This window comes from Narcine bancroftii, chromosome 5, assembly GCF_036971445.1.
Source record: "Narcine bancroftii isolate sNarBan1 chromosome 5, sNarBan1.hap1, whole genome shotgun sequence".
NCBI classification, from domain to species: Eukaryota; Metazoa; Chordata; class Chondrichthyes; order Torpediniformes; family Narcinidae; genus Narcine; species Narcine bancroftii.
In genome coordinates, this window is record NC_091473.1 from 1927729 (window position 1) to 1944445 (window position 16717).

At 42.7% G+C, this 16717-nt stretch overlaps 1 protein-coding gene across 1 annotated transcript in view; it reads right to left on the bottom strand.

The window, feature by feature from the left end:
• The window catches only part of LOC138763029 (guanine nucleotide-binding protein G(t) subunit alpha-1), a 78980-nt gene that overhangs the window by 12787 nt on the left and 49476 nt on the right, over nucleotides 1–16717 (bottom strand). Inside the window, exons 3-4 of the mRNA XM_069936549.1 lie at nucleotides 6418–6559; nucleotides 1924–2081 (exon numbers count right to left, since the gene is read on the bottom strand). Coding sequence (XP_069792650.1) covers nucleotides 1924–2081; nucleotides 6418–6559 — 300 coding nt within the window. The remainder of the gene's footprint in view (nucleotides 1–1923; nucleotides 2082–6417; nucleotides 6560–16717) is intronic.

The following is a 16717-nucleotide window of genomic DNA, read 5'->3' on the forward strand; positions in this document are numbered from 1 at the left end:
GTGGGACCTTGGTGTGCTCTGCTTCACCAGCAATGAAATTTGATTTAAAAAGTACATTATTAAAAGACACTGTAGCAATGCAGGACTGTTTAAATTTCAATAAAGCAACCCTTTATCGATTAACTGAAACTGCTTGACCCATTGATTGTGTTTAGCTTCAGATTCCAGCATCTGCAGTCTTCTGTAAAGGGTTTTGGCCTGAAACGTTGACTCTTCTTGTTCTTCCACTGATACTGCTCGACCCCTGCATTCCTGCAGCAGACTGTTTTTTGGGGAGCGGGTGTGGTGCCATTTGTTGACAGGAGATGGTGGCATTGAGTCATAAAGGGCAAGTTGAGCCTTGTCTAACTGCGCCATCTGCTGGTCGAGATTATGCTGAAAAGGCCAAAAAAAAACTCGAGGCGTGATGAACAGCCTTGGGATTGGAGCTGCGGGCAAACCCGTTTTTTCATAGGGATTAATAACTAATACTTTGAGTCCATTGTTTCTACTTCAATGGTCGGCCATACGCAAAAGGTCAGGAGAAACTCAGCAGGTCATGCAGCACCAGAAGGAAGTAAAGGGCGACCAACGTTCTGGGCCTGAGCCCTTGGTCAATGTACAAGCAAAAAGCAGGCAGCACCTGAATAAAAAGATGGGGGGGGGGAGAAGAGGGATGGAGGGAGGAGCACAGGTCACTAGTTCTGAAGTGGATACAGGTGGGAGGGTAGAAGAGCAGAAAGATGAGAAGAGATAGAAGGGAGGGTAGCTCTTTGAATGGGGTGGGGAGCTCAAAGAAGGCAGAGGGAGAGGGGGTTAATGGAAACTGGAGAAGATGTTACTGCTGCCTGGTTGGAGAATACCCAGACGGAATATCAGGTGTTGTTCCTCCCATTTGCGGGTAGCCTCGGTTTGGCAGTTCATGAGGCCATGGATAGACAGGTCGGTATGGAAATGGAGTGTAGAATTATTGCAGCAGAGAGTCTAGTTGCTCAACAAAACTGACTCCCAGTCTGAGGCCAGTTTCTCCGGTGTAGAGGAGACCACTGGGCACATCAGATGCAGTAGATGACCTCGCAAGTGAAGTGTTGCTGAAGGCCCCTGATTGGTGGTGAGGGAGGAGGTGTGGGTGCAAATGTCACCTTTCCTGCAGTCACTGGTGCAGGTACCAAGATGACGATGGGTGGGGTGAGAGGAGTGGATGAGGGAGTCATGGAGGGAGAGGTCTCTAGGGAAGATGTGTCTGGTAGTGGGATCATGTAGTAGGTGGTGGAAATGGTGAAGGGTGTTGGATGTGGAGGTGACTGCAGTGGTTGGAGAGGAAGAGGGAAATCCTGTTCTTGTTGATTCTACGGACGGAGGCCGTACTGATGTACTGGAATGCTTTAAGAAAATAGAGGGTTCCTAGGAAACCACTCATAAGCCAAAAAGGAATAAAGCAAAGACATATTGGCCACTATTGAAAGTTAATTTTATAAAAGTGAAAACCCATTCAAATCCTTTCGTAAAAGCGAACATGGCTTTCTTCATAAAAGCAAATTTTCGTAATTTGAATATTCGTAAAGCAGAGTATACCTGTATGTGGGAAGGCACTTTTTTTTGAACAAGAACATCTTTGTTGTGGAATGGAAAAATGAATTCTGGGAACAGAAGGGTCAGAGGTGGGGAACTGTGAGAAGGAATAGAATCTTGGTAGGGGAAAGGGTGTGAAGAGATGCTGTCGAGATGATTGTGGGAGATGGTGGGTTTGTTTTTTAAAAAAAAAAATGGAATTGAGCGGCATGGGGTAAAGTCAGGTTGGTGGAGCTGAGTCCACTTCTATTCAGCTGTGATTTCATTAAATGCCAGAGTAGGCTTGATGGGCCAAATGGCCAACTCCTGCTCCTATTTCTTGTTTTCCACATTGCAACTGGCTGCCCAACTGAGACAGAGGGAGACACCTACTAGCCAGCAGAATCATTCAGCTGGTATTCCGAAGCTCGATCGAAGCAGGCCTGGATGCCAGTGTCTTTCCACAGACGACTGATGATCTCATACAGTTCCTTCGGCATGGTGCCCTCCTCGATCGTGTCCGCGAGATGTATCAGTTTGCGTGAGTCGTCCTGGGGGAAGAGAGTAAGTTGGGAGGGTAACTGCATGCCAACTCAGATGGGGACAGTTGTCTGTAACCAAGGGCAGCAGAAGATGGGGCAGGGAGAAGGGCTTAAGGGTGTCGAGCAGCAGTTACAGACTCAGTGCTGCTCAGTGCTGGTTTCCCCTGCACTGTTTAACAAAGTCTTCAAATATAATGGTTAACATTGGATTTTTCTGGTTTATTTAATTAACTTAAATTTAAATTTCTCTGCTTTGGTAGGATTTGTAAGCTTTCTGGTATAATGTAAGCTTTCTGGTATAATGCCCAGTTGCAATGTTAACCATGAGAAATCGTTAATACAGTAAAACCCCTTGTATCCTGCATCTCTTGGGATTGGTAGATGCTGGATAAGTATATTTTCCGGTTGCTTGAGACTTATTCTTACAATGGCTAACTAATGCACCTGGATTAAGAATAAACAGTTTAAAAGACAAACATATTAAACTCTACCTGCACTGAACAAACTTCACTTTCATGAATAAATAAACCTTAAAGCATTTTACTTTATTTTCAATTGCATTCTTTGAAAACATTTAACTGTTGCTGCATCTGCAGGTTCCTCCCCCTCCACAGAGCCACCTGAAACATGAACAATAACATTATAGATAATTAGCCACATCCCATCCCCAAGTTTACAGATGAAGCCTCTGACTGGGATGACTCCTACTAAGCAGGGATAAGGAGATGCTTTGAGAGAATCACCCCAGTGGTGAGCGGCATCAACCAGCTCTTCATCCTGGGCAACGCCATTGCTGTTTCGTTCAACTTAATTCAAACAGCTGGTACGAGAAAAGCCCGACTAAGGCGCTCCGTTGGCTGAATATTCACTCCCATCTTCACCAAAGGTTTGTGTTACTTCAGAACAGCTACAATTTTAAACTTGAGTATTTTTTACCTATCATTTATTTATTTTATTTAAAAAAAAATTTCTCAATTTTTTTTGCCAGTTGCTTGAATTCCAGATGTTAGGGGTTTTTACTGTATATAGAATTGTATATTATTGGTGCTGAGTTTGCAGTGGGGAGTAAGATGAGAGAAAGGAGCCAACAGGCTTTGTGGCCCATTAGCTTGCTCTGCCCTTTATTAAGATCATGGCTGACCCACTGACTGGTTCGTGTTCTGGCCCTCACACTTTTCTGCCTAATCCCTGTAATGATTGTTCTCCCGGACCAGAATCTGTCTGACCTTGGGGGTAGACAACTCCAACATTTCATAAGCCTTGGGAGATAGATTTGGCAAGAGAGCTTTTGGCACATTGGCCTTCATAAATTAAAGTATTGAGTCTAGGAGTTGGTATTATGGTAAAGTTGTATAAGACATTGCTGAGACCAAATTGGAGTATTATTGGAGTACAGTTTTGGTTACCTCAGGATCAGTGTCATGAGGGGCATTCACAGGTCATGTCCCCCTAATTAGTTATTGTGCCCCCACCCCGTGGTCTGATGTTGCTACCCCCTGGTTCAACTTGCCAGTGCCCCCATACCCCGGTCCAATGCTGCTGCAGCCACATCCCATCCCCGGTTCGACACTGTTGAAAAATCAGTTCCCTCCTCCTGCATTTACTCTAATGCCTCTCGATTTAGATTGGTTTTGATACAGACTCTGGCTCAACTATCTGCAGTAAAGATATCAATAAAATTGAAAGAATGCTGAGAAGATTTACCAGGATGTTGCCAGGGCTTGAGGAAATGAGTTACAGGAAATGTTAAGCAGGTTAAGACTTTACTCCCTGGAGCGTAGAAGAATGAGGGAGATTTGAAAGTGGCATGCAAAATTGAGTAAATACAAGTGGATTTTTTTTTCCACTGAGGGTCAAACCAAAGGACATGGGTTAAAGGTGAAAGGAAAAAAGTTTAATGGGAACATCATCACACAGAGGGAACTGCCAGCTGAAGTGGTGAATGCGGGCTCAATTTTAATGTTTGAGAAAAATTTGGACAGGCAAATGGACGGGAGGGGTATGGAGGGATATGGACTGGATGCAGGTCAGTGGAAATGGTTTGGCACTGACTAGAAGGGCCAAATGGCCTATTTCTGTGCTGTTGGTTCTATGAGTGAAGAGCTGTTGTACAGTGTAGTGGTTGAACTACTGGACTGATAGCCAGAGTTTTTCAGCATTCACACTGAGACAGTTTGAATTCCACCAAGGCAGCTGGAGAATTTAAATACAGGGAGTTGAGGAAATCTAAACATTTAAAAAAAAAATAAAGTACAGGAGTGATTTAATTAACTGAATTTAAATTTGACTTTTCAAATTTGAACTCTTCTAAACTGGGTGGCATGGAGGAGTTGGTCCAAAGAATCCATTCTCTGCTTCGGGAATCTGACTCTCATGCCAATCATGTGTGAACATGGAACATTACAGTAAAGGCCTTTCAGCCCACAATATTGAGTCAATCCATGTAAACCTACTCCACAACATACATTGCACACAAGGTTTAGAAAGTTAGTATCAGAAAAGGCTCTTGAAAATTATATGATGGCCAGAAGGAACTTTAGGACTTGGGAGAGTTGGAAGGGGCTGCCTTGGCAAGGAGGATTAAGGAAAATCCTCAGGTGTTCAATACATAGGTGAAAAGCAGAAGGATAATGACTAAAATAAGCAAGGACTGCTTAAGGATAAAGGGGAACACGTGTTTGGAGGCAGAGGAGGTCTTCAATAAATACTTTGCTTCAGTGTTCACCACAGAAGGGGACTTTAATGAAGGTGGAGTCAGTAGAGAACAAGCTTATGTGCTGGACTATGTTGAGGTTAAAAAAGCAGAAGAGCTGGATCTTCAAAACATTCAGAATGATAAGTCCCCAAGACTGGACGTGATGCACCCCAGGTTACAACAAGAAGAAAGGGGAGAGATTTCTGGGGCATTGGTGAGGTACCGAAGGATCGGAGAATGACAAATGTGGTCCCCTTGTTTAAAAATGATAATAGGGAGAATCCTGGGAATTAAAGATTAGTGAGTCTTACATCAGTGGTGGGCAAACTGTTGGAAAGGATTCTTAAGGACAGGATTTTTGAGCATTTAAAGAAGTACATTCTTAAGAATAATTAGCGTGGCTTTGTGAAAGGGTAGGTCATGTCTAATTGAGGTTTTTTTTTGAAGAGGTACAAAAGAAATTGATGAAGATAGGGGAGTAGATGTGGAGTATATAGATTTTAGTAAGACATCAAACAAGGACTCACATTGGTAGACTCATTCAGAAAGTCTTGGGATGGGATCCATGGAACTTGTCTGTGTGGATTAAAAATGCGCATGCCTACAGAAAGCAGAGGTTAGAGTAGATGAAATGTATTGTGCCTGGAGGTCAGTAGCTAGTGGAGTTCTGCAGGGACCTGTTCTGGGACCCCCTACTCTGTGATTTTTATAAATGACCTGGACAAAGAAGTGAATTGGTAGGTCAGTAAGTTTGGAGTTGACACAAAGGTTGGAGAGTGGAGAAGGTTGTCGTATACTATAGTATGATATAGACAGGGTGCAGAGTTGTCCAGAGAAGTGGTGGATGGAGTTCAATCCTAGTTAGTGTGAGGTAATGCATTTTGCAAAGTTGAACAAAGGGGGAGTACATGTTTAATGGCAGGATTCTTAGAAGTGTGGAAGGACAGGGGGATCTTAGGGTCCAAATCTAGATTGATAGGGTAGTTAACAAGGCTTGTGATATGGTGGCCTTAGAGGCAATGTTATACCCCGGTTAGAACACACGGAATATTGTTTTTTCTCTGGTCACCTCATTTCAGGAAGGATGGAGAAGCCTAGGAGAGTGTCCAGATGAGATTTATTAGGATATTGCCTGGATTTGAGAATGTGTCTTATGAGAGGTTTAGGAGAGCCAAAGCTTTTCTCTTTAGACTGAACAATGAGGGGCCGACAAGATCGAGAGGAATATAGGGTGGACAGGCAACACCTTTTTCCTGGCATTAGAGAAGCAGACACCAGAGGACAGCTGTACAAGGTGAGGAGAGGAAAGTTTAGGGGAGACATCAGAGGTATGATTTTTTTTTTAATGCACAGAATAGTGATGGCCTGGAATGCATTAGCTGGGGTGGTGGTGGAGGCTGGTACAGCAGGGGCATTTAAAAGACTCTTTGGCACATAGATACAAGAAAAATGGATGAAAACCTATGTTTCCAAAAATATCCATGTCAAACAAGTGACTAAACTTGAAACCAAATTGCTTCCTTATTTTGTCTTCAAGTGGTTGAGCCTTTACCCCAAGGTGAGCCCTAATTCAAGGTTTCCTTGTCAGTGGCCACATCCTACGTCATCTCCCCAGGGGATTTCCTCCATCAGCCCTGTTGGTACACTAACCTGTCTGGCACTGTCTCCGTAGCCAATGTTCAGTGTGGTCATTGCCTTCACAATGGCCATCATGGACTGCAGGGTGTTGCTGTAGATAATGGAGATGAACTCGAGACATTCCTCCCGGGAATAGCCATCCTGGTGGATAATTCTGTCAAGCAATAGGGAAGGATGAGTATAGGACATGTGAAGCAGGCAAAATCTCTTCAGCCAGCAAGCCGCCTTGACGCAAAGTGGCTGAGAAGGTCACTGGACTCTCCTTTCTTTGAGTGGTGACATACAACAGGAGTGCAGCTAAAAATGGACTCCCAAGAATTATTGAGGACCTTTCCCATCCATCACACAGTATCCTTGACCCACTTCCGTCAGGGAGGAGGTACAGGAGGATCAAAATCCAGACTGCCAGGGTGGGAAATAGCTTCTTCCCGCAGGCCGTGGGATGAATGGTGGATCCCACAACCAAGTAAATTATTCCAAATATTTATATATGTATTTTAGACTATGCCTGTACTGTGACAGTTTGTTATATTTTATATTTATAGAGGTATGTTTTAAAGGAGATAAATGGTGGCAGGTTTTTTAGTGTAGGCTGCATACAAACACTTCAAAACAGATCTCATTTAAAATGCTGGAGCTCTGCTCAAGCCAGACAGTCCAGGCTCTGGGTGCCTTTGCAAAAACTTGGAAGGATGCCTATAAGGAGTTGACAAGTAGGCGTTAATTGGACATGCTGTGGAGTAATGGATTATTGTTTTGGAAAGCAACAGATGAATGAACTCAGAAGATTTGGTCTGGAGCTGCAGGCTGAGTGCAGATGGTTGTTCTGAGAGGGTCATGTGGTTTTCTCTGAGTGAGAGTGAGGTAATTCAGTTCTAGAGTTCTGCAGTTCAGCAGCAAAGCTGAGACTGGAACAGGACAAGCTGGCAAGCTTGTGGAAAAACCCCATTTTGAAGACTGATTGTGAGTTCTTAGTTCAGCCTGGTCAAAGCCATTCTGGTCCATACAAGAGGAGAGGACTGGCTGTATAATGTTTCACTTAAAATGAGGGAAACAGGAAAGGAACTTTGTGGTGACCTGAAAGAAAGGTTATCATCTGGAAAACCCTGATGGGACAAGTTTCTTTGGAAAGACACTGAAGTGGCTGTTCAGAAGGAATCAGTTGGGGGTGCTCAATAATCAACCAATCTCTCTCTCTGAAAACTGACAAGAACCTTCCTGAGTGGTAACCATTTACCTTTTAAGCACCAAAGCCTGGTGAAATTCATAAATGTTAAATTCTGTGCACAGTATAAGAATTGGTTGCAAACAATGAACTTGGAGGAGTGAGAAGTGAGATTGGACTGTGAATTAAAGAACTTTTCTCAATATATACACATTACATAAACGTATGCTTAGAATTAGAAGGGGGTTAACAGTTAGTGTGATCCCGTTTTCATGTTTAAAGATAATTAAAAGCAACCTTTGTTTAAGTAACCATTTGTCTTGGTGAATTTCTATCGCTGCTGGGTTTTGGGGTTCTCTGGGCTCATAACAGTATCCACAGATGTGATTATGTGCTGTGTGTAACGTGTTGGTACTCGGAGATTTGCGTGGAGCATAAACATGCTTTCATTAGCTGACAATTAACTGCTGGTATCTACAATGGTTTTCAGGTAAATTGGAGGTAAGGCATGAAAACTTTATATTGAGACTGAAGGGGGGCTGGAGTCAAGAGGAGGGGCCACTCGTCTAATCTACCCATAGACTATGAATTTCAGTTCACTGCACTGTATGTATGTGTGTACACCATGATCTGGAGAAACATTTTATCTGGTTGTATAAGTTCAGTTAAGGTTGATAATAAATTTGAACCTGATATTCCCCTAATATCCAAAGATTTAATGGCCACATTCTTGCATCACCACCTCAACTGAGCATCTAAAACCTTTGCTCGTAGTTGAAAATTTCAAAGATTCAGAAGCTTTGGAAAAACTAAATTTCTCCTCATCTTCGATCTGAATCTATGACCCCTGTCCTGAAGTTGTTCCCCATTTTGAGATTATTCATCTTGTGGATGCAACCTCTTGGTGTCGGTTTAATAAAAAAATTTTTTAGACATACATACAGTACAGTAACAGGCAATTTAGGCCCATGAGTCCGTGCTGCCCGATTTACACCCAATTAACCTACACCTCCAGTACGTTTTGATCGGTGGTAGGAAAAGTGAGCCCCTGGGGTAAAACCCATGGAGGCACAGGGAGAATGTACAGACAGCATGGGATTTGAACTCTGGTCCCAATCGCTGGTGCTGTAAAGGCGTTGCATTAACTGCTACGCTAACCGTACAGCCCAGTTCTGGTGGTTATTCTCTGAATAAGATGCATCAATGATCTCTCATTCTTCCAAACTCTCATTCTGTCTGACTCACACAGACATTGTCCTCATCCAGAAATCCCTCTCATGAATCTGAGCTACCTTGTCTTCAAGCTAAATGTATAGGTCCTGAGAGGGAATTGCATGCAGTCTTCTATCAGGACTCTTTATTTACTTATTTAAAATTTAAACACTGGTGAGGGATCAAAGCAATAACGGATCACAAGACAATCTTGCGAGTCAATGACACTGACGCCTCCCTTCCAGACAGACTGAACATCTTCTACGCATGGTGCGATGAGAGGAACAAGCTGATGCCGATGAAAGCTCTACTTTTCTCTGAAGATCAGATCCCCTGCGTAGCCGTGGCTGAGGTAAAAAGAAACCTATCTAAGGTGAACCCGGACCAGGCAACATGTATAATGTTTAGGACAAAGATGCTGTTTTCCTTCATTTTCCCCTGTACTACATGGATTTACATTTGCAATCAAAAAATTCAGGTGATTAAAGTGCACATTCGTGATTTTATTCAAGGTTAATTTTATACATTTTGATTTTATAATGAAGAAAATGCAACCTTTTTTATATATTGTCCCTTCCTTTCAGGGCATCATAATGTTTGGGACATTTGGCTCCACAGGTGTCTGTGAGGACTCAGGTTTGTTTAATTGCTTCATTGATGCAGGTATAAGAGAGCTAGGCTTGGTTCTAAGCTTTTGATCACCTTTGGAGTCTGAAGTTGCCATTTTTAACATGAGGACCAGAGTTGTGTCAATGAAAGTCAAAGAAGCTGTTATGAGGCTGAAAAACAAGAATAAAATGGTGAGAGACATCACCCACACCTTAATAACCATAACCATATAACCGTTTACAGCACGGAAACAGGCCACGTCGGCCCTTCAAGTCCGTACTGGTTCACTTGAACAACTCAACTAGCTCCTCCGCAAACACCTGAGGAAGTAGAGGGTTTCTTCATGATGCCATTGGTATGTTGGTTCCAGGAAAGACCTTCCGAGATAGTGACTCCCAAGAACCTAATTTTGCTCATCCTCTCCACCTCTGATCCCCCTCTTCTGATTCACGTGTATTCTTTCACCTACCAGTCCCTTCTCGATTATGTAACAATCTATCCCCAAGTTCCTCAACATGGTTATCCAACTGCACGAAAACCAACAAGGTCGGGTCAGATACAGCAATGAGCTCTCCGAACCCTTCTCCATTGACAACGTCGTGAAGCAAGGCTGTGTCCTCGCACCAACCCTCTTTACTATCTTCTTCAGCATGATGCTGAACCAAGCCATGAAAGACCTCAACAATGAAGACGCTGTTTACATCCGGTACCACACGGATGGCAGTCTCTTCAATCTGAGGCACCTGCAAGCTCACTCCAAGACACAAGAGCAACTTGTCCGTGAACTACAAATCAACTGTTTGGAACATCATTAAGAAGAAAGAGTGTACTGCTGAGCTCAGTAATCGCAAAGGGACTGGTAGGCCAAGGAAGTCCTCCACTACTGATGACAGAAGAATTCTCATCAAATTGAAGAAAAATCCCCAAACATCTGTCTGATAGACCAGAAAAACTTTTCAGGCAGTCAGGTGTAGATATATCAATAACGACTGTCCACAGAAGACTTCACAAACAGAAATAGAGGCTATACTGCAAGATGCAAACCATGCCAAAGGTGGTATGGTTTGGATCTTGGGCAGTTCCTTTAAGCCTCTACATTTTGCTCTTGCCATCACTCTGATACAGGTTGATCTTTGTCTCATCGGACACAAGACCTTTTCCCAGAATTCTGCAAGCTCAGATGTTATAAATCTTGGTTTTCAGCCTCATAAAGGTTTCCTTGACTTTCATTGACGCAACTCTGGTCCTCAGGTTAAAAATGGCAACTTCAGACTTCAAAGGTGATCAAAAGCTTAGAACCAGGCCTAGCTCTCTTGTACCTGCACACCAATGAAGCAATTAAAATACCAGAGTACTAACAGACACCTGTGAAGCCAAATGTCCCAAACATTTATGGTGTCCTGAAGTGGGGGAACTTTGTATAAAAAGTGCTGTAATTTCTACATGGTCAAATCTTGTATACAAATAACCTTGAATAAAATCTGGAACATGCACTTCAATCACATGTGACTTGCTTGATTACAAATTTAAAACTGGAGCACAGGGGCAAATAAAGAAAAAAAATCTTTGTCCCAAACTTTATGGAGGGCTCGACCTGGTTAGATACTGAAGGACTGCACAGACCAACTGACAGAGGTCCTTACATCAACACATCACTGCAGCATCTCATTGTTCCCAGAGATTTCAAGTCACCCACTATCATTCTGGTACCAAAGAGGGAAACAATAACAGGCCTCGGTGACTACCACCCTGTAGCACTGACCTCCACCATTGTGAAATGCTTTGAGTGCGTCAAAGTGCACCTCCCAAAGACCTTCAATTCGCATACAGATGGAACCGTTCCACTGTCAATGCAATAGCCTTGTCCCTCTACTCTGCCAACCTGGAGAATGATGCCTCGTTCGCCAGGCTGCTGTTTATTGACCTCAGCTTGGCATTTAATACAATCATACCCAGAAGAAGGTGGTGAAGCTGTCCTTGCTGAGACTCAGCACCCCTCTCTGTAACTGGATTCCGGAGTTCTGAACCAGGTGACTAGTGGTGTGCCTCAGGGATTGGTGCAGGGACATGCCACATGGCAGCGGAACATCGAGCAGCATTGCACTGAGCACTGGAGCACCTCAGGACTGTATGCTCAGCCCACTCTGTTCATGCAGTGGAGCACCAGATCCGACAGGGTCATCAAGTTTGCAGGTGACACGACAGTAGTTGGCCTCATCAGCAACAACGACAAGTCGCACTACAGAGAACGTAGAACATTACAAGAGGTGGAAAATTTTGTGAAATGGTGCGAGAATAACAACCTGAGTCTCAATGGGGTAAAGACAAAGGAGTTGATTGTGGACTTCAGTAGAACCAGAGTTGATTACCCTCCACATTATATTAATAGTTCGGAGAGAATAGAGAGCAGCCAAGTTCCTCACTGTCCACTTACGAAGTGACCTATCCTAACAGATAATCTCCTCACTTGTCAGGAAGGCGCAGCAGTGACTGCACTTCCTGAGAAGACTGAGGCAGGTAAGATCACAGGCCACTGGCCACCATCATGTCCACTTTCTATAGGAACACTACTGAGAGGGTCCTGGCAGCTGCATAACACTGGTTGCTGTAAAGCAGTGGAGTGGAGGAGCGTAAAAGTGGCAGAGAGAATCACTGAGGTCTCCCTTCTCCCCCATCAATGTAATTTACTGGGAACATTGTTTAAAGAGAGCTCGCAAAATCCTTGAGGACCCCTATCACCACAGCTACTTCCAGCTACTCCCGTTGGGAAAGAGATAGAGATCGGAGCCAGAACCACCAGGCTGAGAAAGTTTCTTCCCACGGAGTGAGACTGTTGAATTACTGCTAAAAACAACTCCGCATGATTCTACTATTTCAGCCCTTCCAGTCTGTGCCGAACTATTATTCTGCCTTGTCTCAATGACCTGCACCCGGAACATAGCCCTCCATATCTCTCCCATCCATGTACCTGTCAAAATTCTTCTTGACTATTAAAATTGAGCCCACATTCACCACCTCAGCTGGCAGCTTGTTCCACACCCCCACCACTCTGAGTGTAGAAATTCTCCCTCGTGTGAAGAAATTCTCCCTCGTGTGAAGAAATTCTCCCTCATGTTCCCTCTAAACTTTCCCCTTTCACTCTTAATCCATGTCACCTATCCTCAGTGGGAAAAAAAACCTATCTACATTTTCTCTGTCTATACACCTCATTATTTTAAATACCTCTATCAAATCTCCCCTCATTCTGTGTTCCAGGGAATAAAGTCATAAGCTGTTTAACCTTTCCCTGTAACTCCGTTCCTGAAGTCTGGGCAACATCCTAGTAAATCTTCTCTACACTCTTTCAATCTTATTGATATCTTTCCTGTAGTTAGGTGACCAAAACTGCACACAACACTCCAAATTTGGCCTCACCAATGTCTTATACAACTTCACCATATCATCCCAACTCCTGTACTCAATACTTTGATTTATAAAGGCCAATTTGCCAAATGCTATCCACCTGTGACACCACTTTCAGGGAATTATATATCGTATTCCTGGATCTCTCTGTTCTGCTGCACTCCTCTGTCCTTCCATTTACCATGTATGTCCTTTCTTGGTTTGTCCTTCCAAATTGCCACACCTCACGCTTGTCTGCATTAAATTTCATCTGTCATTTTTCAGCTCTTTTCCAGCTGGTTCAGATCCCTCTGTGAGCTTCGCTGTCCACAATGCCTCAAATCTTAGTGTCATCTGCAAACTTGCTGATACAATTTACCACATTTTCAACCAGATCATTGATATAGACGACAAACAACAGTGATCCCTGCACCAATCCCTGAGGCACACCACTAGTTCACAGGGCTCCAGTTTGAGAAGCCATCATCCACCACTACTCTCTGGCTTCTCCCATCCAGCCATTGTCGAATCCAGTTCACTATTTCACCATGGAAACTGAGTATCTGAATCTTCCTGACTAACCTCCTATGTGGGATCTTGTCAAAGTTCATGTAGACAACATCCATAGCCTTTTCTTCAACAACTTTCCTGGTAAACTCCTCGTAAAACTCTAAGATTGGTTAAACATGTCCTGCCATGTTGACTTTCTCTAATCAGTACCTGACTACCCAAATAGTTGTATATATGATCTCTTTGAACACCTTCCAATAATTTACCTATTACCAATGTCAGGCTCACTGGCCTGAAATTTCCAGCATTACTTTTGGAGCCTGTTTTAAACAGCAGAACAACATGAGCTCTAATCCTCTGGCACCTCACCTGTGGATAAGGACATTTTAAATATTTCTGCCAGAGCCCTTGCAATTTCTACACAAGCCTCCCTCAAGGTCTGAGTAAATATCTTGTCAGGCCCTGGGGTTTTATCCACCCTTATTTGCTTTAAGACAACAAGCACTTCCTCCTCCTTAATCTGTATCAGTTCCATAAACCCACTGCTTGTTTTCCTCACATCCCTCAACTCTACCAGTTTCCTGAATAAGTACCAATAGGGGTGAAAAAATTCTTTAAGAAGATCTTTAAGGGCTTCCCTATCTCTTCTGGCTCTATACATAGCCAATCACTCTGATCATCAAGGGGACAAATTTTGTCCCTTACTATCCATTTGCTCTTAATCTATCTGAAGTAACGCTTAGGATTTTCTTTCACATCGTCTACCAAAGCAACCTTGTGTCTTCTTTTAGCCTTCCTGATTTCTTTCTTGAGTTTTTTGCACTTTTTGTACTACTCAAGTACTTCATTTGCTCCATGTTGCCTATACATGTTATATACCTCATTTTTCTTAACCAGATCCCCAATATCCCTTGAAATTCAAGGTATCCTATGCTTGTTAATTTTGCCTTTAATCCTCATAGGAACATGCAAACTCTGTATTCTCAAAATTTCTCATATGGAGGTCTTCTTCTTACCTAGTACAACTTATCCCAATCCACACATTCTAGATCCTTTCTCATTTCCTCAAAATTGGCCATTCTCCAATTTAGAATCTCAACCCAAGGCCCAGACCTATCCTCCTCTGTAATTAACTTGAAACTAATGGCATTATAATCACTGGACCCAAAATGTTCCCCAACTGTTAGAGTTCTGTATTGTGTATTGGCCTAAATGTTGTGTGGTTTTATGTTAAAAAGTGACAGTTTGCCTTGGAGAGCCAAGGTGAAGGTGGACTGCTGAGAGAGTGGAAGACGGACTGCGCATATGCAGAAAATGATCTAAAAATTTCTGGACTTTGACAATAAACCACAACTGGGTGGTGCTCTAGAGTGGAAGAAGGCCCAGAGCATGAGTCATGGTCTGGAACACAGTTTAGAATGTTGGGCATTTCAAAAAGGGATGAAGATTCGGAAGGCAACCAGAAGGATCTGGACCAAGCCAGTTGTTCCTCTCTCTGCAAGCAACACCAGACAACTTCGAATTTTGTGCTCTCTCTCCCTCAAAGATCTTTTAGCTTCAGTTTACCAAACAAACTGAATTTTGTTTATGATCTTTGTTTCAGTTGAGATCGAAGTTTTGTGAGTCTTGTGTGTTTTGTGTTTGATTTGTGTCTAAGTTTTTCTGTGGGCTGGTTGGAAATATAACTTAGACTTGAATTACATGTTATATTTAGGCTGGGGAATTTATTAGTTTTACTCTGTTATAGAAATTTGCATAGTAACCAGTGGGCATTGTTATAAAAGGGGGGGATTTTTGTTAAAGTAATTGTTCATTTTTACCCCTGTGTGATATGCCTTCTTTGTGGTTGCTAGTTTGATCTTGTAACACCTATACATACTTCTATTACCTGTCCTATTTTGTTCTCTAATAGGAAATCCAGAATTGTACTCTCTCTAGTTGGTATCTCTATATATGATTTAGAAAACTTACCTGAACACATTTGTCATATTCCAAGCCGTCCAGCCCTCCTTTTACAGTATGGGAGTCCCAGTCAGTATGTGGAAAGTTTAAAATCTCCTAGACTCACAACCTTGTTTTTCTTCCAGCTGTCTGCTATCTCTCTACAGATTTTCTCCTCCAAACCTCGTTTAGTATTGGGCGGTCTATAATACAACCTCATGAGTGTAGTCATACTTTACTATTCCTCAACTCCACCCATTTAGCCTCAGTAGTTAAGACATCTGGTCTCCCCTGTCTGAGCACAGCTGTGATATTTTCCCTGATGAGCAATGTCACTCCTCCCCTTTCATTCCCCAATCTATTGCATTTAAACCAATGGAATCCTGTGATATTGAGTTGTCAGTCCTGCCCATCCTGCAACCACAATGTCATAATTCCACATGCCAATCCATACTCCAAGCTCGTCTGCCTTTCCTGGAATATTTCATTATTAAAAATATTTATTTTTAATATATGTATATAAGCTAGTATTACGTATCATTTGTAAATGTGTTTGCACTGATTTTGCACCGTGGACCAATGAACACTTCTGTTGGGTTGCACTGCTACAATTGAATGATAAATGAACTTGAAAATTTACTTTAGAGATACAGCTCGGTAACTGGTCAATGTGGACCCCATGCTGCCAAATTACACCCATGATACCAATTAACCTAGTAATTCTATACATCTTTGGAATGTGGAAGAATCCTGAGCACCTGGAGGTAACCCACGCGAACGTGGGGAGAACATGTAAACTCTTCACTGAATTCGAACCCGGGTCACTGGCACTGTAACTACATTGTGCTAATCTTTCCCTGGGCACCACTTGTGGCCTGAGTAGAGTCCTTCTGCTACTGGGCGTTGAGTGTCTGAAACCGAGGGATCAAACAGCAGAAGGAAGAGTAACGGCGAGGCCTGGCAATGGAGTAAATAGAGAGCATATGTAACAAGATACAATGAGATGATGGGGATGTATAGATGTAGGATGTGAATGGTTTTCATTATTGTAAATAAAGTATTTTTGGGGAAAAAAGCTGAATCATCAACATGTTATAAATGGTGAATTTTAATTGTAACATGATATGAGCTGTTGAATTGCCAAGATATTGGAGGCTACGTTGAATAGACCTAAGGGGCTCATTTCTGTGGTCTCTGACTCTAATATAATTATGGAGTGAGGAAGCAAAGTCCCCACCTTATCTCAAATGGGGATTATTGGTATTAAAGGGTTTCTGTTAGATTGTGCAGAAAAATATGATTGATCTTGGGTATTTTAGGAGTTTGTGGGTAACAGTGGATTACTGATGAAATTCAACTCTCTGGCCAACTTGCTGGTGGGGATGAAATCACTGCTCACGATCCATGTTATTGATCCATCTTTTTTTTGAATATTTTATTTATAATTTTCCAGACGGACTCAGAGCTTTCAACAATATCATTGCCAGAGAATAC